This window comes from Lolium perenne, chromosome 4, assembly GCF_019359855.2.
Source record: "Lolium perenne isolate Kyuss_39 chromosome 4, Kyuss_2.0, whole genome shotgun sequence".
Taxonomy (NCBI): Eukaryota; Viridiplantae; Streptophyta; class Magnoliopsida; order Poales; family Poaceae; genus Lolium; species Lolium perenne.
In genome coordinates this window covers 197905981-197926591 of record NC_067247.2, presented here as the reverse complement: position 1 = coordinate 197926591, position 20611 = coordinate 197905981, and the positions used below count along the sequence as shown (strand labels likewise).

Genomic DNA, 20611 nt, shown 5'->3' with positions numbered 1-20611 from the left:
ATCTAGACTAAATAAATCTATTTGTGGTGTTAAAGGACCCCCTAGAGGTGAAGCCCATATTTTTATGACTCGAGGAGTATAGTTTTACTCTAGCAAAATTAATAAATTTTTATTGTGACTCGACAAAATCAGTACATATGGAGCCATATTTTTTGATGACTTGACAAAATTAGTACACCCAGGTGTTATAGCTCCCGAGTCTTATCTCCATAGCCACCTCCAGTAGCGGTCATCACCAGAAGAAATCATCTGTGCCTCATCTTTGTTAGAGAGCATGAGAAAGATGTAGCCACTCAATGGGGAGAGGGTGTCGTCCTAGTCCGTTGCCCTCATCACCATTGTGCCGCTGGGTTGCATCGCCTCCTCGAGTCTCGCCGCTCTGTCGCTGAGTCGCATCGCCTCCTGCGCCGCTTTCCGTGTCACCGGGTCACATCGCCTTCTCGCGAAGCTTTCGCTTGCTACTGGTTTATTTTCAATTTATTTTTTATTTGTTCAGTTATCGTAGAAAGGTGTGAAACAGTTGAAGGCCTGACAATTAAAACAGCAGATCCGATCTGTTAGGTAATAACATGTTAATATGTTCATTTGGATCAGGGACAATGAATTAAGTAGTAATCAGTTGTGCTAGCTGCAAAAGTGATTTTATTTGTGTGTTCTGTGCAACCCAAATGCCACAAAGAGCTGCAATTTTCTCCTCAGCCGCGCCTAAACCCTAGCCGCCTCCAGTTCATCCTCCTCCATAGATTGGTTCCCCCTCCTCCGGTCGGCTTCGCCGGCGCCGGGAGGAGTGGGGGACCCGATCTATGCGTGGAGTTTTGAATAAAAGTATTGTTTTTATTAGATTATGTTAGGATTTTGGTAGCCGCCTTCTTGTTGGTTTCCCCTCAATGGAGATGGCATCGTCTGCAATAAGTGATCTTCGGCCTTTCGTTCGGCGACGAGATCTTCTTCCCGTTAATGGTGGTGTTGAACAATCACAATTTTCTAGGTATGAGCCTTCGAATCTTGTTTCGCCAGATGGATTTTGGATCTTTTGTCGTTGTTGCCGCGAGGAGGATTATCCTCGCAGTTTTTGTCCCGGTTGCTACGTCCTCAACAAAGCTAGTCAGTTATTATTCCCTGACATACTGGTGTTGGTACTCTTGCCGATGTTGTATGACTGCTTTAATGGTTGCGTGCGTGCGCCTTGGCATTGCGGCTCAAAAAATTATGGGAGAACTTTCGTTGATATCTACATGTTTATGGTTCGTTATCTATCTTTGGCTGCCTTCAGAAGAGTACAAGATTGTGTTCTGGAAGAAGAAAGAAATTGAAGACCTCGAAAATTGTTATTATCTTTTAGACTTTATTTTGTAATCGTTGAAGTCAGTTCATGTATCTCTACCAAGGTTTAAAATAGCGTGCTAAATAAAATAGCGTCGGTCTCCTTTAAACGCTATGGACGCTATATCGTGCTAATTACGTGCTATATTTCAAATAGCGTTTTAAAAAGAATATTAATTATAGTCTAAAAATAAAGGATTTCGCTAAAAAGGTTGGATATTTAGTCCAAAAAATGGCTGAATCATACATACATAGCCACATACAACAAATAGATCTCGAATTTTCATAAGGCTAACATCAATATTCCACAAGGCAACAACATAGTATAAATTATTTATTAAGAATCATCAGCATTAGCTATATTAAGTTCTAATCTAGAAGAGGAACCAACATATTGCACTTCATCACCACGAAAAAGTGAAAATGATTTTGCTTGAAAAAATAGCGCGATAACGCTATGAAGTTTTAGCACGATATATCATGCTATTTCACAAATAGCTCCATAGCGACTAAAATTACTAAAATTTAGCGTAGACCCTCCAGATATGCTATTGCGTGGTATTAGCGGAGAAATACCGCGCTATTTTAAACTTTGATCTCTACCATGTATTATTTATTGCTATGAATATATATGGTATTGATTGAAAAAAAAGAGCTGCAATTTCTCGCAAGAAAATGACGCTCGGGGCCCACCACAAGCTCGTGACACGCAACTGGGCAAGCCCACCATTTTGTTTTTCTCTTCTTCTACTCCTCCGGCGAGTCGCCGATGTTCTTACCCCTCGCCGGCCGCCGTATCTTCATTCTTCTCCTCCTGGTCGAGCTCCTCGCGCCTCTTCGCTGCGCGGGGGAGTCGGCCACGTGCCTCGCCGTGTACCGCGAGGGCGGCGCGCCCGCGGTGTACCAATCCGCGCATTGCCCCCGCTGGACCATCCTCCCCGGCGGTGAGGGGGATGGGGACCAAAGATCCTCCTCCCCGCCGCCGAGGAGGTGCCACGTTGCAGCCCACCGCGGCCGCCGCCGCTCTCAGGAGGACCGGGCCGTCTGCGCGCTCGGCATCCGCATCCCCTTTATAGGTACTCGCACAATTCAAAGTTAGTGAAATAACTCCGCAGTTCACGCTCGGTCTTGCTTTTTCGATTGCGAGGTGAAACGATGAGTGTTGAAATCAACGAAGTTGCTATGAAAAATTATATGCTGCTGAACTGGAACTTCGAGGATTGTACTCGCAATCTGCTATATTATGCTTTCATGAACTCTGAATGATGACTCAAAACATCTTCTTACGTATGGTTCTGTTGCTATAGTGATTTTATGCTTTGGACCTCTGGTTATTCTGATTTTGTGCTCGATTCTGTAACACGCACTATGTTCAATTGTAATCTAATCCTGGCTAATCGACTATATTATACAGACCAAATGAGGATTAAAGAGGTGCATGTTGGAGTGATGGCAATATTTGATGGTCATAATGGAGCTGAGGCCAGTGAGATGGCTTCTAAGCTCTTGCTAGAGTACCTTTTACTCCATGTTTATTTTCTTCTTGATGGTATATACTCCATCATGTTCAGAAAATCTACTGGAAAATTGACATACAAGGAAGTTACTATTCTTAACAATGTTCTTAACCTGTACAGAGAGGATCAGTCCAATCACCGGGAGAGGTATGTCATTTTAGCATGTTTAATTCTGGTTATTTTATAATATGGAATTTAACATCCTGTTAACTGCATGTTAGTTATTATTTTGATGTTTCTTTGACCTCAGTATGCTATTAAATGTTCATATGCCATTTCCGAAGACCACAAATTATTTTTTCAGGAGAATAAAAGATGTTTACCGTCCTGAAAAAAGTGCAGGTCTTGTTGGACATCGCCCGCTATTCTAGACCGATCATTTCACATGGAAATTCTCAAGGAATCATTATTGAGGGCAGTTCAGGATATTGATCTAACATTCTCCAAGGAAGGTCTTACTTTCATCTGTAAAATTAAACTTTTTTTACGCACGCTCGTATAATTGAAAAGGACTATGTTGGCATGTATAATGCAGGAAGCTTTGCGTAAAAAATTCGACTCCGGTTCAACAGCTACTGTTGTCTTGATAGCTGATGGCCAAATCATAACTGCTAATCTTGGAGATTCAAAAGCTTTTTTGTGCTCAGAAAGTCACATTCCGTATCGTCAAAAGAGTTAGTCTTCTTTGTTCTATTATTTAAATAACTTGGCCTATTGGATGTTACTTATTCTAGATGTTTAAACACTACTACTTCTGTTCCATCACCTATATTCTTGCTGTTGCTTGCAAGTATTTTTTTGCATTTCTTTTTCTTCCTCGCCGACTTATCATGTCTCTCCAGATCCTATATTATTTCAATCACATACAAGATAGGGAATTTACACTGTAGTTATCTGGGCTGAAAGTATCAAGTCATAGCTACTAATGTTATTCTATCCTCCTTTGACCCATGTTTCTTCCAGTAATATTCACAGCAAAATGTATGAGATATAGTTAACACTGTCGAGTGATCCACATCGCCCCAGTATGGGATTTGACATCCTTGTAGATGATGCCGCAGCCAAGTGGCAACATGGGAGAGAATAGGTTGACAATGGCTTTGGTGTAAAACCAAAAATCAAAATCACCATAATTTGGCAGAAGTACATATGGCGAGTAACGTTGAGAATCTTATACTCCCTCCGATCCATATTACTTGATGCTAAAATGGATGTGTCTACAACTAAAATGTGTCTAGATGCATCTATATTAGCACCAAGTTATATGGATCGAGGGAGTAGCTTTTAACAGTAAATTATGAAAAGCGCTATGTTGCATTCTTCATGTCGTGGCACATCATTATTTCTTGTCTTGTCAGCAGGACATTCATTGACCTTTGTTTTTAAACAAGCTTCTCTATGTTAGCACATGCTTTGGTGCTACGGGACCTAGCTTTAGTCCTTCTATGGGACTACCTGGATGCACATGTCTTAAGACAATGCCTAGCTGGCCATCTTCAATAACCAGCTTTACTCTTGACTTACAATGTCGTGCTAAAGCCATTTCTGCTAGGCCACCGAGTAATAGTTTGGATAGGTTGCAGTCACCAAGACCACTATTGGTTCATGTGTCATGGAAGGACTGTGGTAAACAAGTTATTCAATTGTAGTTGAACAGGAAATAATCCCAAAATTAGACCTTTTGCTACTTCACACAAATTTATGTATGTTGCACTATGGAGAAACAATAACCAGGAAGCTTCCATTATATCAGGAAAACGGAGAAGAAGGAGAAACTCAAGCAATGATGATGACTTTCCTTTAGCAAATTATGATGGTCCACTTTATTATAGTGTAAAGGAGTTAACCAAGGACCATCATCCGGATAGAGAAGATGAGAGAAGGCGTGTAGAAGCTGCTGGTGGTTTTGTTCTTGAGTGGGCTGGTGTATACCGTGTGAATGGCGAGCTAGCACTATCTCGAGCTATTGGTGACATGCCTTTTAAACGGTTAGTACGCATATTTTGTTTTGCTCCATCTATACCTTACCTACCCCAAGGTTTTAAATGTTTTACCGTTTGTATCTTGAAAAGAAGAAAGTTAAATATAGCCCTATTGCTTTTTAGTAAAGAGTAAATTTGACCAAACTGCAAGTATATTGTACAAAGTGCAAACTCTCACAAAACTATGGATATGGGGTCCAATTTCAAGAACTACAATTGAATCAGTTTTTAAGGGTGCATCCAAAACATCCCATTTCCTCTGATCACCCATGCCCACAAGACAGCCTCTCAAAAAGGTGCACCAGCTACACACAGCAAGATAAAGAGCCAGTTAACTGAAAATTACTGACGAAACCAGTGCACAATTCCATGAGGGCTTGTGGGCCCAGTTGGTCGTGCACCCTTAAAATTGTTTGTCGTGTGATACAACTGATCACTGAATCTGTAGTTTGTACATGAAAACTGCCGTTCTGCAAAGTATACTCTCTTAGTAAATGTTGGTAGACAAATAATGCATTGTTAATGAATTGATTAGTCAAAATATTCAGTTGCAGATTTACTTGTAGAAGAGATATTGGATCTTTTTGGTATGGAATATTAGTGTTGTTAGTCTTTACAAGTTGGCTCTATATCATGCATGGCACGTCATCCCTTTTTCATTGAACAAAAAAACAATTAGTCTCATATCTCCCAAAATGCTTTCCGTATTTTCTCTACCGTCAGTAGGCACCCTCTCCTGTAAGTGCTGTTCTTCCTTCAATTTTTTTCTGTCCAACCTCCCTCCGACGGATGTTTACTCCCATCATGCGCGCCACATGGGTAGGGTTATTTGAAGAAATCATAACAAATCCAAATAAAAGAGTGCTCAACGTGTGCAGACAGTAGAAAGTGTGCATGTGGAGTTCCTCCAACTCAACATGTGCAGCCTCAGCATGACATTCGCCTCACTAGGTTTAATGTGGTCGACATAGTGGGAAGAGTTATCAAAAAGCCAAATGGCCATCATGCTGTTCGGTGCAACATTGTTCAGAATTAAGGAACTAACTAACTAAACACCCACTAAACATTGATCCTAACCAAGGACTGTCCAACACACCAGGCTCTCAGTAACTTTACACCCGGGTTCTTGTATTTGTTAATATATGGATTGTCAAAGTACTGTACTTCTTAGTAGTTGGTACTTTGTAGCGATCCCAATAGTAATAAGAAATTTCGCATGATACATCAAAGGTAACTCAAGGATGCCAATCATCTCTGTTCTATTTAGCCCGAGAAGAGCAGCAACTGCTTCACATCCTCATAATTTCATATGGTTCCCCAGCTGGTCAGCTCCATGTTGGCATACCCATTTTGCTCCAGATTTGCTTGCCACAGCTGCTTCTACGGCTGGAGCTAGCACTATATTTGGGTCAGCTGACCACAATGAAACTAGAGTCGAACCCATGCTGTAAATGAAGGTGCCCTATACAACTCTTGGCTGGCTTCATCCCTGGCTGGTTACCACATTTGATCCTTTTAAGCCTCCGCTTAGGATCCACCCATCTTCTGCAGGCTACTGGTGCCATGAGGACGTCTCTGGACTATGCCCTTTACATGTGATGATGTGGCACCCACATCTCGGTCTCGCTGCTAGTTGGTGGTGCACCCATGTCACTTGGAGGTCAGCGACTAGCGCCTGGTGGTGCCAGAATTTTTAGTGCCTGCAGGATCAACTTGCGGCAGAGGGCGAGGGTAGGGCCTCAGGGTGGGGAGGGATAGGTCTGAGGGTGATTAGGGCCTACTGGCGAACTGGCAATGTTCGTCTCATTTAGGTTAGGGACTGGGAAAGAGGAGTGGAGGCAAACAAGGAACATCGACTCAAAATTGAGATCGTGTAGAGCAAGGCATTGGGGATTCATGTTACAAGTGAGATGCAGGGATGACCCATCTGCCGCATAGGATGGATAGTGAGAGACCAATCTGAGACAGAAGGGAGAACGAACTTCTTATAATAGAAAAGATGTTCTAGATCCTAAGGTAATCCGCAAGTAAACTTGAATTATTTGATATGCCGCTCTTTGTACATTGTCCGTGCTATGGTGAAAGTATAAACTACTATAATAATTCATGTTTGTGGCGTGGCATGCAACGTGACATTCTCATGTACAAAACTCTCTATGTTCCTTGATATGTTAGTTGCACGGGCATGCTGAATTGTTCTTCCTCATTTTTCTTGTAGGTATGGTGTAATATCGACACCTGAACTGACAGGGTGGCAGCTTCTGTCAGCAAATGATAGCTTTCTTATTGCCTCATCTGATGGGGTCTTTGAGAAAATGACTATGCAAGATGTTTGCGACATGATGTTGCATGCGAAACTTGGTGATAACCAGGACTTCGAATCATTTTCTGTTGCGCAACAGAATTTGGCGGACTATGTAGTTCATCTTGCTTTGCAGAAAGGTACAACAGATAATGTAGCAGCTGTGGTTGTTCCTTTGGGATCTCCTAGTAGCTCTGGAGCTACAATAGAAGATTGGCACCATCTTGAAGAAAACTCCAGGACATCTCTTTTGCCTTTACAGACCATTCCGTACCAACATAAATCTGGTAGGCTCAGTGTCTGATTACTTATAATTGTTAATTGCAACCACTCGGCAATTTGGACATTGCCATTTTATTTGAAAGAATTTGTATTCTGTTTGATGTTAACTGATTGCAGATGATTAATAATTGTTAGTTTTGTTATCATTTGGGTTCATGTTTTCTTTTAATCTTAAGCTGATGGAAGTTCCCATGGTAGTCAGTTCCGTATTATTGATATGTTGGAACCCAAAAATGGGCATGCCAAATCTTTACATGAGGGAAATGCCACTCCTTATTATACGACGTTATTCTCTTCTTGTGCTGCTTTGTTGCTACATGTTCCATTCAAGTGATGTCTGTTATACAAGTATTAGAGTACTGCATGGGTCCTATGAATCTGAAATTCTAATTTGTTCACATATATTAATCATAGCTATCATTTAACTTTTTTGCTTGACTTACTGCACTAAAACATAGTTCAAGGTCTCTTGAAAGTCCTGCTCAGTCCTTTTTCCTGACATGTATTTCCATGTTTTGCAGACGGAGTTAGTTCAGCTGTTATTGAAATGGAGTATTTCAAGCGCTCATCAACAAAGTTCCAGAGGTTCTTGGTATGTGGGATATTTATTGTCACTGTTTGGTATCTCCACTGGTGTCATGGAGGTCCTAGGTTCTAATCAGCCTCTTTGCATTAAATGCAAGTGAATTGCTGCCTAGAAATTGCCAGACCCCACAATATGTGGGAGCTTTTGGCACTGGGTACTCTATTGTTCTGTTGTACTGTTTGTCTTGAAAGTTAGATGTACCAATTAAAGCAAAGGAGTTATACAATAAGTGTTCTCTGAATGTAAAATATGTTTCACTTAGTATGTTAATGATCCACATGAACTTGAAGTCTTTGACAAAAAGCCCTAGCTTCATTTGCACTATCGTTTATTAAGCTACATCTTCAATGTCTGCTGGAGTGTATTGAAAATCTTTGATTCTATTAATAGTATTTCTGTTTGATCTGGAATTAGGTTGATGTAAAACATAAGAGACTGGGCTGTTTCTACTTATCTGAGAGTCTTGATGAAGATATGGATTATATATTTAGGGTACCACAGGACTTTGAGCATGAAGGAGTCTACAATTTCAATCACATGCCAAATGAAAACGTGCTATCTTCTGATGGTGAGTAACCTGTTTTAAGATGCTCGCGTGTGGGGTCTTTTTCAGAAACAAGGTCTTTTGTTTTCCTTTTCTTTGGAGGAGGTTAGCTTATTGGAGGGTGTAATCTTATTTCAATGTGTTACCATCAAATCTTGCTGTCTCAGTATAATACTCGATAGTTTATCATATTGATTTGCGTATGTTTGAGGAAAAAAACATATAAATTCATGTCTATACATTTTCTTCCCATATTTTAGAGTGGGTATCTAGAGAGACGTGGACCTCTAATGGAATGTCTGTTAAAAAAATTCTATCTTGCTCATGCCCTTAGTGGTCATTCTCATTCCCTCCTACATTTGGATACAGGAAATCTTGAAAAATACAAGGACAGAAACTTTTGCTGGTACCTTGGCCATCAAGATGATGAAATGGGCCGGTGTAGTAGTCCTGAAGGGTTTGCAAATTATTTTGGTTTGCTCGACTCCGTTTCGCATAATCAAAGCAAATCGAACAGTTCACATTCATTTGGCTACAAGATAGCTGATATCAGGTACCATTTCCATTGTTGAGCAACTTCCTGAGTACCCTTTTAGCATATCTGGATAACGGCCTTTAGATGTTTGCTGAAGTTCAGATTCTTTGGTGTAATTACCTTTTATCATCATGCTTCACATCTCTTTAGGGTCATGTGAATGTACCATCCAGCCCATGTTATATTTTACTTTATAATTTATATTCTGATCATTGCTGTATTTCGTCCATGAATGTATTTCGTCCATGAATGTATAACGGGTGAAATGAAGAATTAGGACAACCTAAATACAAGAGCTACTTGTAACATTGACTTCTTATGGCATAATTTACTGGCCAGGTGATTTGTGAGTATATAGTTTGAGAAGAGCTGCTGGAGATTGTTTATTTTTTTCCTTCAAAATAAATTTCCTTCCATCAAGTAGCATATATAATATCACTCTGTTAACTGCAGTGGCTACACATATGTTCATTTTCATATTAATATCAAGTCATGTATCCCTAACTGTGATTTTTTTTCTTTTGTTTAACAATTTAGGTACAAGCTGAAGAGAAGATTTGATCGTGGTTCATATGGCGAAGTCTGGTTGGCATTTCGCTGGAATTGCTCTGATGATGTAGATGTACATAAAGATTCTTTCCACTTTAGCACTATACTTACACCAGACTCATATAATTGCACAAGTTCAAACACAACTTCGTCATCTGATGGAAATCATGTCCCAGACACAATAGATGGTGATTTATTCATATTGAAGCGCATAATGGTAAGCCAAATATTCTTCCAGTGAACTTCTGCCATTCTATCAAGTATTCCCGTCATCCAGTATTAGATGTGAAGTTCTTGATTCTATCAGATGTGTTTAAAATGCTAGTTTTTGGCATGCTTGCTGTGATCAAATACTCATATAGTCATATTGGACATCTCTGGTGTTTTCTGCTGTTACACGTGATACATTTAAGAGCAATTTAGATTTCCTAAAATAAGGAAGATAGATTTTAGAAAGCCTTATTATCCTATCTGTTCTTGACTCTGAAGCTTGCAAACTGCAGGTTGAAAGAGGAAATGCTGCCTACTTGAGTGGATTGCGTGAGAAGTATTTTGGACAATTATTTTCAAATGCCTCAAAAACTCTTGAAGGTTTGTCAAGGATGGAGTCATCATCTACAACGTTTTCGGTGGACATGCATTTCATTGAGTATACCTTTCCAGAACAGAACATTTCAGCTATTGAGGAATCACTCAAGCATGTGGCTAGGTTTATAGAATCTTTTGAATCAGAATCAAAGGAAATATGGCTTGTGTACCGTAATGAAGGAAGCTCTCTATCAAAACTGATATATGCAGCTGAAGAAACAAAGTTAGTTACTGGTAATGATAATGAGAGGGTCAGACATATTCAAGTTCTGCAACCATCGAAGTGGTGGTATTGGTTAAGGACAACTAAAGCTGGACAAAGGCAAATGCAGAACCTGTTATGGCAGCTGGTATGCTTATGCTAATCTTTATGGTTTATAAATCAAACTCCTTAGGCGTTTCTCATAGTTTACTGTACTTTATTGTTTATTCATTGTTAAAATGAATTCAAAGGAACAAAAAATCTACCATTCTTTGTTGTATTTTTCTCTTGTTAAATTTAAAATTAGAAGGAAGAAATATTTTATAAGGCAGATGGCTTATTTTTGTGTAATAGTTAATATATTTATATTTGTTCTTTTCCTGCTTGTTTCAGCTGATGGGTCTAAAGGCCTGTCATGATCGTAATATCACTCACAGGGATATTAAACCTGGTACAAATACCATTGACTTATACTTTCCAGTTCTTTACCACGCTAATTGAACCACAAATTATCCCCATCTTCCCATCATTTTTTCCATAGACATATTCTATCAACTAGCTGTGTTAACATGATTTGTGTTATACCTTCGAAGAGAACATGATCATCTGCTTTGAGGATTTGAAGACTGGAAAATGTTTAAGAGAAATTCCATCTGAAGCAAAGGAAAACAAACTGAACATGTAAGAACAAAGATTTACTCTATGAGGTGTACCTTTTACACTTAGCTAGAGCTTATTTATCTCTTACTTGGATATTTGATATTTCTTGGTAGTTGGAAATTCTAATAACATTTGGGTAGCTGAGATCAGTTGTAGAGGTATGCAGGTCCCACATGATTTTTGCAAAGAGTTTGAGATGAAACCCAAAAGATTTTCGTTGGGGTGTAACCCTCTTAGCGACGCGCCATATCGGAACCCGGGTGTGGTGTCAAATGGGCAAGGGCCGGGTCGTCACCCCCTAGGTGGCGCGCCGTATCTTGATCTGGATACGGTGGCAAGTGTGCAAGGATCGGGTCGTCGCATCCTTAGTGGCGCGCTACATCGGCGCCCGGGTGTAGTGGAAAATGAGCAAGGGTCTTCGTATTTGACTGGACGAGTGCGAAGGTAAGGAAGCTAGCCGAGCCTAGGAGGTTTCGCTTAGGTAGCTGGAACGTAGGGTCCCTTTCAGGAGCTAGTTGATACAGCGGTGAGGAGAGGCGTTGATATCCTTTGCGTCCAGGAGACCAAGTGGAGGGGACAAAAGCCGAAGGAAGTAAAGGATACCAGCTTCAAGATGTGGTATACGGGAACGACTCCAAACAGAAATGGAGTAGGAATCTTGATCAACAAGAGCCTCAAATCTAGAGTGGTAGACGTCAAGAGATGTGGGGACCGGCTTATCCTGGTCAAGCTAATAGTTGGGGACTTAGTTCTCAATGTTATTAGCGTTTATGCCCCGCAAATAGGCCACAATGAGAACACCAAGAGGGAGTTCCGGGAAGGCCTAGAGGACTTGGTCAGGGGTACACCCAGTGGCGAAAAGCTCTTCATAGGAGGAGACCTTAATGGCCACGTGGGTACATCTAACATAGGTTTTGAAGGGGTGCACAGGGGCTTTGGCTATGGCATCAGGAATCAAGAAGGGGAAGATGCCCTAAGCTTTGCTTTAGCGTACGACATGATCGTAGCTAACACCTCTTTAAAAAGAGAGAATCACATCTAGTTACTTTTAGTAGTGGTCACCACAATAGCTAGATTGACTTCATCCTCTCAAGGAGAGAAGACATGAGTGCGTGCCTAGATTGTAAGGTGATACCTGGAGAGAATGTTGTCCATCAGCATAAGCTTGTGGTGGCGGACTTCCGCTTTCGACTTCGTGTCCAGCGGGATAAGCGTGCGAAAGTCGCTAGAATGAAGTGGTGGAAGCTCAAGGGGGAGGTAGCTCAGACGTTTAAGGAGAGGGTCATTAAGTAGGGCCCTTGGGAGGAAGGAGGTGATGCGGACAATATGTGGATGAAGATGGCGACCTGTATTCGTAAGGTGGCCTGAGAGGAGTTTGGAGTGTCCAGGGGAAGTAGAAGCGAAATTAGGGATACCTGGTGGTGGAACACTGATGTCCAGAAGGCTATTAAGGAGAAGAAAGATTGTTTTAGACGCCTGTACCTGGATAGTAGTGCAGACAACATGGAGAATTACAAGATGGCAAAGAAGGCCGCAAAGCGAGCTGTGAGTGAAGCACGGGGTCAGGCGTATGAGGATCTCTACCAACGGTTAGGCACGAAGGAAGGCGAAAAGGACATCTATAGGATGGCCAAGGTCCGAGAGAGGAAGATGAGGGATGTTGACCAAGTCAAATGCATCAAGGACGGAGCAGACCAGCTCCTGGTGAAGGACAAGGAGATTAAGCATAGATGGCAGGAGTACTTCGATGGGTTGTTCAATGGGGAGACTGAGAGCTCTACCATTGAACTAGACAACTCCTTTGATGATACCAGTAGGCATTTTGTGCGACGAATCCAGGAGTCTGAGGTCAAGGAGGCGTTGAGAAGGATGAAGGGAGGCAAGGCAATGGGCCCTGATGGTACCCCATTGAGGTGTGGAGAGGCCTCAGAGACATAGCGATAGTATGGCTAACTAAGCTCTTGAACTCCATTTTTCGGGCAAACAAGATGCCAGAAGAATGGAGACGTAGTATATTAGTACCAATCTTTAAGAACAAAGGGGATGTTCAGAGTTGTACCAACTACCGTGGAATTAAGCTTATGAGCCATACAATGAAGCTATGGGAGAGAGTCATTGAGCACCGTTTAAGACGAATGACAAGCGTGACCAAAAATCACTGGGAGGTCGACCATGGAAGCCATCTTCTTGGTACGACAACTCATGGAGAGATACAAGGAGCAAAAGTAGGACCTGCATATGGTGTTCATTGACTTGGAGAAGGCCTACGATAAGATACCGCGACACATCCTGTGGTGGGCCTTGGAGAAACACAAAGTCCCAGCAAAGTACATTACCCTCATCAAGGACATGTACGATAATGTTGTGACAAGTGTTCGAACAAGAGATGGCGATACCGATGACTTCCCGATTAAAATAGGACTACACCAGGGGTTAGCTTTGAGCCCTTATCTATTTGATTTGGTGATGGATGAGGTCACAAGGGATATACAAAGAGATATCCCATGGTGTATGCTCTTTGCAGATGATGTGGTCCTAATCGATGATAGCCGAACGGATAGGAAGTTAGAACTTTGAAGGCAAACCCTGAAATCGAAAGGTTGTAGACTTAGTAGGACTAAAATTGAGTACATGATGTGCGGTTTTAGTACTACTAGGCACGAGGAGGAGGAGGTTAGCCTGGATGGGAAGGTGGTGCCTCAGAAGGACACCTTTCGGTACTTGGGGTCAATCGTGCACAAGGATGGAGATATTGACGAAGATGTGAACCACCGGATCAAAGCCAGATGGATGAAGTGCGCCAAGCTTCTGGCATTCTTTGTGATAAGAGAGTGCCACAAAAGCTGAAAGGCAAGTTCTATAGGACGGCGGTTCAACCCGCAATGTTGTATGGTGTTGAGTGTTGGCCGACTAAAAACGGCATGTTCAACAGTTAGGTGTGGCGGAGATGCGCATGTTGAGATGGATGTGTGGCTACACGAGGAAGGACCGAGTCCGGAATGATGATATACGAGATAGAGTTGGGGTAGCACCGATTGCAGAGAAGCTTGTCCAACATCGTCTAAGATGGTTTGGGCATATTCAGCGCAGGCCTCCAGAAGCTCCAGTGCATATTGGACGGCTAAAGCGTGCTGATAATGTCAAGAGAGGATGGGGTAGACCACACTTGACATGGGAGGAGTCCGTAAAGAGGTCTGAAGGATTGGAGTATCACCAAAGAATTAGCCATGAAAAGAGCCGCATGGAAGCTTGCTATCCATGTGCTAGAACCATGAGTTGGTTACGAGATCTTATGTAGCCTACCCCAACTTATTTGGGAATAAAGGCTTTTTTTTTGTTACTGTACTTTGTAGGAAATTACAAAGAAGTCAATTTTCTAATAGTAGTACTATGTTTACAAGAAATTTACCTCACATGTATCTCAGTCTAGCTCCATCCATCCTAAAAACATATGTTGGCAAAGTATTCTCGAATAAAGATCAATTAGAAACAGTGATGTTAAATATTTTTGTTTCTCATTTGCCAATAACTTGGGCCCAATATATGAGAAGGGTTCTGTATTCTTCTGGCACTAGTTTCTGATTTCTTGTATGCAGGCGTCTTATTGACTTTGGCAGTGCCATTGATGATTTCACTTTGAAGCATCTTTATGGCTCAGGGCCTACTCGGTGTGTGATCATTTTCCTTAATATTCTTCCTTTTAGCATTGGTAGAGGATACGTTTGTGAGTTTTTTTGAACTTCAATCGCTGAACACACGATCTATTTTTATTTTCTAGATGTCGCAGTTTGAAAATCATCATCACTTCTATTATCAAGTTGCTCTTTTTTTATCTCCTACAGGATCAATTTGTAACTCAACCTTAACTTTTACAGTCATATTACTTGAAGTCTTGACCATCATAGGTGTTTTATGTCTAGGTTTGAACTGTAGCCTGTATCATTAAGTTGGCATATCTGCATATAGAAGGTACTGCCTCAAGACCTTAATGTAATTTCTTGGATTCAGTTTGGACATAAATCTTCTGATCAACATGTCAAGCATAAATATGTGAAGATTGCCTTTTTTTTTTTCTTTCTCTAAAGGTTCTTTTGGTACTAAATTCATCTTTACGACTTCAACGAACCAAGCTGTGATTTGTTCTTTCTAACGGCCATTATGTGCTGGATTCGGACCTGAAGCAAGTAAAGTGTAGGATGTGCATGATTTATGAATTCCGTAAGAAGTTGGGTTTTACTTTTTCTTGAAGTTTTTTTTTTATATAATTTACCTACCATGTTTAGGCCAATGTTTCATTAGAAGAGCAGTTTTTTTCTACCAACTTGCATCATTTTCCTCTTAATGGACATGTTTGATGCTGAACTACGACATTTTGTTTTTTAAAAGTGGTGTGCTTGACTAAAGATTTGAACCCAGACTAAGCACTTCGGCCAATATTTGGCTGTCAATTTTCTGTTCAGCATTCTTTTGGCAGTTTGTAGAAGACTATATTATACACGATTCAACATGCTTGTTCTTGAAATGATACTCGCCGCATGATCCTACTTTCTGTTTTTTCAATCCATTCTAATACAATTTTGGAACTCAATTCCAGGTCTGAGCAGACTTTTGAGTACACTCCTCCGGAGGCACTCCTTAATTCAAGCTGGTATCAGGGATCAAAAAGTGCAAGACTGAAGTATGTCACTATCCTCTATTTCTTTTACTTCTGCAAATGCTTCATTGTGCCAATATCATCGGGACACAGCTACACTGAAGGTCACTGATATTCCCTTGTTGTTTACAGGTATGATATGTGGAGTGTTGGAGTTGTCATGCTGGAGTTGATAGTTGGTTCTCCACATGTTTTCCAGATAGGTGACCATGCACGTATTTTAATGGATCAGCGTCTTGGAGGGTGGAGTGAGCAAACAAAGGAGCTTGCATACAAGTGAGACACTGTTTGATTTTTTTTGTGTGAGTTATGAAGTACATTTTCTATGCCTGGGTTAGCAATGTTGCTTTGATTCTGGTGCCAAGCCTAAGAAATCAAAGATGCTGTAAATGAAATGATATGAAATATATGTTTTAGCCTGGTTCTTGCGATATCCTGAAGATTAAAAAAAACCCCATGTTTTTTCTTCAACCAACATAAGAAATCAACGCCCTAGCTGAAGTGCATGATTGAAGTAGAACTCAAATTTGCTGGAAATTTGGTCTGCCATACTGAATCCTACATTTTGTTTTTGGTATTTTTAACTATATATGTAGCATCTTAGCAAAATGTTCTTTTGGTATTAACATGTCACGGTGCCATAATGCAATTTGTCTGTTCTGGGGCTCTTCTCGACCATTACTGTCAAGTTACTTGATTAACTGGAATAGTGAATACCGGTGTTTCCATATTATCCAGGGCCGGCTCTATCTTTCGTGTGGCCCTTGGGCGACGTGATGAAAGAGGGTCCCTAAGACTAATATATATATATATGTAGGCATACCGATATATAAATATGAAAACTTAACATCCATTGATACATATAGCGTGAGATGTCTATAAATAATGTCATATAACCGTAGAAAGACAAAAAGAAAAAAGTAGCAAAATATAACAGGTAGTATGTATGAAAACTTATCGGTGTGCTCTTGAGCATCAATCAGCTTGTTTTTTGAATTTTTTGATAATCACACATTTCTGACAAAAATACTTGTATACAACAGCTATATACTGCCAGGATTTGTCTTTTCTACAACCCAAAACATTACGAGTTTTCTACAGAAACTGTACATGGATATATAGACCATGTATACCTATTCCTAAAATAAATTTAAGATTTTTTTCGAACTTCAAAATACAATTTTCAAAATTTCCAAACAAAGGGCTTGGTGCCCAAGTGCACCAAATTCGTGACCATAGCACAATGTTTATACAGAATGAGAGGAAGGCAGGAACACACATTTTTTGATCGGTAAACAAATAAGGTGAAGGAGCAAAATTACATAATCAGTAGGCTAGCAGGAGAGAACGATCCAAACAAAATGCGATCTCAATCTGCGGGTTTGGTGTCCACGCTAGCGAGGAGGAGGCGATCGAGGAGGGATAGATTGATGGAATAGCAGGAAACGGATCAAGGAGTCGAGTCAATCTTTGGTATGTTTCCCTAATAGGTCTGTTCCGTCCCGTTGGGCCATGCCCTTTTCTTGATTTTTTTTAGCATACCCGAATCGTATAGAGGACATATGCATGCACTTATGGGCCCCTCCCATGCGGTGGCCCCTGGGCATTGCCCATGGTCGCCTAGGGCCTAAGTCGGCCCTGATATTATCTTCTGCAGTATGAGCAGTTATATTTTTCAAGAGTAAACTGTTTGACATAGCATTTCTTCTGTCTTCTAATGATAGGTTGAGGTCTTACATGGAACTGTGCATTTTAGTGCCGGGGATTTCCTCACATCAAGGCAGCAGTAACTCAGAACAGGTGAGTATAACAACTCCATTATCTATTGATTAACTTATAATGTTAATGTGTAAGAAATACGCAGATCTGCTCATATGTTCTTTATTCATTGCATTGATCAAAACTCTTAGTATTAGTTTATTGCTATAGTTTAAGATTCCAGACCACCTGATTATTTCTTTCTTTTTTGTTTCTTTAAGGGTCATGTCGGGTTAGCTTCTTGGAAATGCTCTGAAGAATCATTTGCCCGTCAAGTGAAGATCCGAGATCCTCTAAAAATGGGGTTGGCATTTTTTCTTCATTTTCTGCAAATCCACATTATTCATATCATCATATCTAATCGTTCCACATTGCTAATTTGTTCCAGCTTTCCTAATTTGTGGGCATTGCGACTAGCACGCCAGCTACTAGTGTGGCATCATGTAAGTGCCTTGAACCCAGAAAAAGAGGAGTTCTTGTAGCCTTATTTTCAAAGCAATCTAGCTATTATGTATTGGTGATGTGGAAAACCGGAACAGTCATGAAATGTCTCAGTAATTGTGCATGTGAAAAACCCTCATTTGGGGCAGTGTTCTTGTATCTGCGAGTACCTCCGGGTAGGATGAAAATGAAAGTTTTTTTTTCCAGGAATTAGCGGACATGACCTCCTTTGGTTGTTCCTAATGGGCGGTGCAGTTGTGCTTGTTCATCATAAGACAGTGATCAGGCTTGCATGACCCACTTTCTGTCATGTGGCCTTCTGTTAAACTTGAAAAGAAACATTTTAAACCATAATTTGGTCGTCCAGGTCTTGTTATTTAATTTGATTGATTTGATCATTCTCTTTGATGCAGTTCTCAGTTTACTTTGCCATTTTCTTCACTCCACTTGGTGTTGTTCTTAACACACACTTGCACCTGTCTTGCAGGAGGACCGTCTAAGCGTTGATGAAGCACTGAATCATCCTTACTTCCAAGAGCCACCATAACCCGATTGGTGATAATGAGATCTAATTAGACAATCTTTAACAGGTTCTCTAGTTTAACTAGCATCGATGTGGTGCTTTTGTTCAATGGAATTGTGAATCGTGTTTAGATATCCATCAGATGTTGTATATATCACACGAAATAAATTACATGGTGCAACATAGGTAGACCGAGATTGTTGAAATGTAGAGAAACAGTTGTATAGGTAGATCCAGAGTGAAGGTAAGGAATCAGGAAGGTGTATTTCAGGACTTTCAGCTGCATTGCAGTTATATGCTTAAGACATGGTTGGTTCCTTGGCAAGCTTCAGGTCCTGCTTGAGAGGCAATGCATAATTTCTGGCGACGGCGAGGGAGCAACACGAGGTTGGGACGTTGTGCGCACCGAGCAGAACAGTGCTGGCGCGGTGCACAGTGCACTGACATGCTCCAGCTCCCTTGCCACTACTGTTTCCCGTCTCTCGTCCAAGAACTGTGTCTCCGAGTAAATTTCCAGGTGAAATGTACATAAACCCAAAAATTTATGCCGGTTTTTAAAAAAGGGTGTCAACAATGCCACGACATGAACACTTACAATACATGATCATAACGAAGCTTCATGTCCATGACATGCGTGAAGTCATAGAAAATGAGTGTAATAACAGTGCCGAAGCAGAAGGATGAAACAAATGGAACACATCAAATAGCGTTGATGTGTTCACTTCACTTCCATGAAGCGGAGGTAGTAACTACTACACGACAGGAACAGCCACCATACATGAACGTTTAGTTTTTGCACAAATCCACTTCCATGAAATCGAATTTGATACTAGTTACTTGAACTTCAACTTCCTGCACTACTAGTTATTTCGGCAACAAAGCAGTGGAAAGTATAAATAATAATAATACTCCATGCAAGTGTTACATGTGTAACATATCTATTTGCTATTTGCTCTTAGCACGACGACTTTCTATTGGTCTACTACAATAAACTTTACTACGACAAGTTTTGCACAACTTCAATGGAAGAGGGGCGAGGTCGACAACGAGCTTTTGGATCGTTCGAGTGCATGTAGTCTTCACTAGGTGGTTCAAAGATATTTTTATATTTTTATTACTTTTGGGTTCTATTGTACTGTTAAAGATTTTGAATAGACTAGGACAATGCCCGCGCGTTGCTGCGGACGAGCAAAATACGTTCAACTTTGCAATCGCGTCCCGGTTCGTTTGGCATCGACGGTTCCAACGTCAACCTAGAGCACCTCCACACGAACGCCGCGCGCACCTGCTGCCTCCTCGTCCTTGTCTCCGGTGGTCCCAACCCTCGCCGACGACTCCTTCAACGTCCGGTGAGCACCACGGCCGTTTCCTCCGTTCACTTCTCGCTTTAGTTGACCCCCTTCTTTCCATCCGTGGTGTCGGAGCTCGCCTCGCTGACTATGATCTATATTGTCATTGAGCTTTTATATGGGTAGGTTTTTCCTCTCGTTTTGGAGCTCCTTCTACAATCTGATGGTTACATCGATAACTTTGGTTAGTTTGTCGATCTTTTGACCACATCGGCACCTGCATTGCGCCGGTCTGTCCAACCTGAGCTCGTTAACGTTGCTTTCCTAGCCACCATCATGCCCCCCTGCATGCTCCGAGAAATTGTTCATGTTCTTGCTTTACCGCTTTGTCTAGGTCGTTATGCCACTGCTTCGCGGTAACGAACCGCTTTAAGTGTGTGTTAATTTTTTTGGTAGTAGTTTTATTATTGTAGAAGCATGAACGCCCCTGCCTTTATCTCTTCAGTATCGGCATGATGCCTTGATGCAGCATTCTGTCTGTCCCTGCGGCCTTTGATTTCCATATTAGTTGAATCTACTATACACCCTACCATGTCTCTTTCGTTTGTTCACGCAAGGATCAATGCCATGCTGTACACTGAATTTTTGTACAGCTTGAACCCCTTCTGTCCTGTTGTATTGCCTTTGCATTGATTTTGTCCTAAATCCAACGATGGAAAAAACCATGGTGGTGTTTCTTTCTTCCTGAATGTCGCACGTTAAGCAAAGTAGTAGTAGCAAAGTACACGTTTCAGTACATATTCTACTCAAAGAAACCATGCCATGCCATCGTGCAGAAGGTAAAACTCACGTCGACTTTGTACGTGGCATGTTCTG

The 20611-nt window shown here is 41.1% G+C and overlaps 1 protein-coding gene across 6 annotated transcripts; it reads left to right on the top strand.

Annotated features, from left to right (window-relative positions):
- Positions 1-2028: 2028 nt before the first annotated feature.
- Positions 2029-18771, top strand: LOC127295207 (putative protein phosphatase 2C 76). Of its 6 annotated transcripts, XM_051325110.2 has the most exons (20): positions 2040-2399; positions 2738-2987; positions 3183-3292; positions 3380-3514; positions 4594-4828; positions 7041-7411; positions 7928-7998; positions 8407-8560; positions 8906-9089; positions 9609-9837; positions 10124-10558; positions 10804-10861; positions 11004-11091; positions 14667-14738; positions 15665-15748; positions 15857-16000; positions 17449-17524; positions 17704-17786; positions 17871-17925; positions 18411-18771. In XM_051325110.2, the coding sequence occupies exons 1-20, from the start codon at positions 2093-2095 to the stop codon at positions 18468-18470; spliced, it is 3201 nt and encodes a 1066-aa protein (XP_051181070.1). In that variant the 5' UTR covers positions 2040-2092; the 3' UTR covers positions 18471-18771. The 6 variants fall into 6 exon arrangements, 3 of the variants coding, with proteins under 3 accessions (XP_071675102.1, XP_051181071.1, XP_051181070.1); XM_051325111.1 differs by lacking the exon at positions 14667-14738 and having other exon boundaries at positions 2030-2399; XR_007847610.2 differs by lacking the exons at positions 15857-16000; positions 17449-17524; positions 17704-17786; positions 17871-17925; positions 18411-18771 and adding exons at positions 14991-15039; positions 15156-15288 and having other exon boundaries at positions 2029-2399.
- The last annotated feature ends 1840 nt before the right edge of the window (positions 18772-20611 follow it).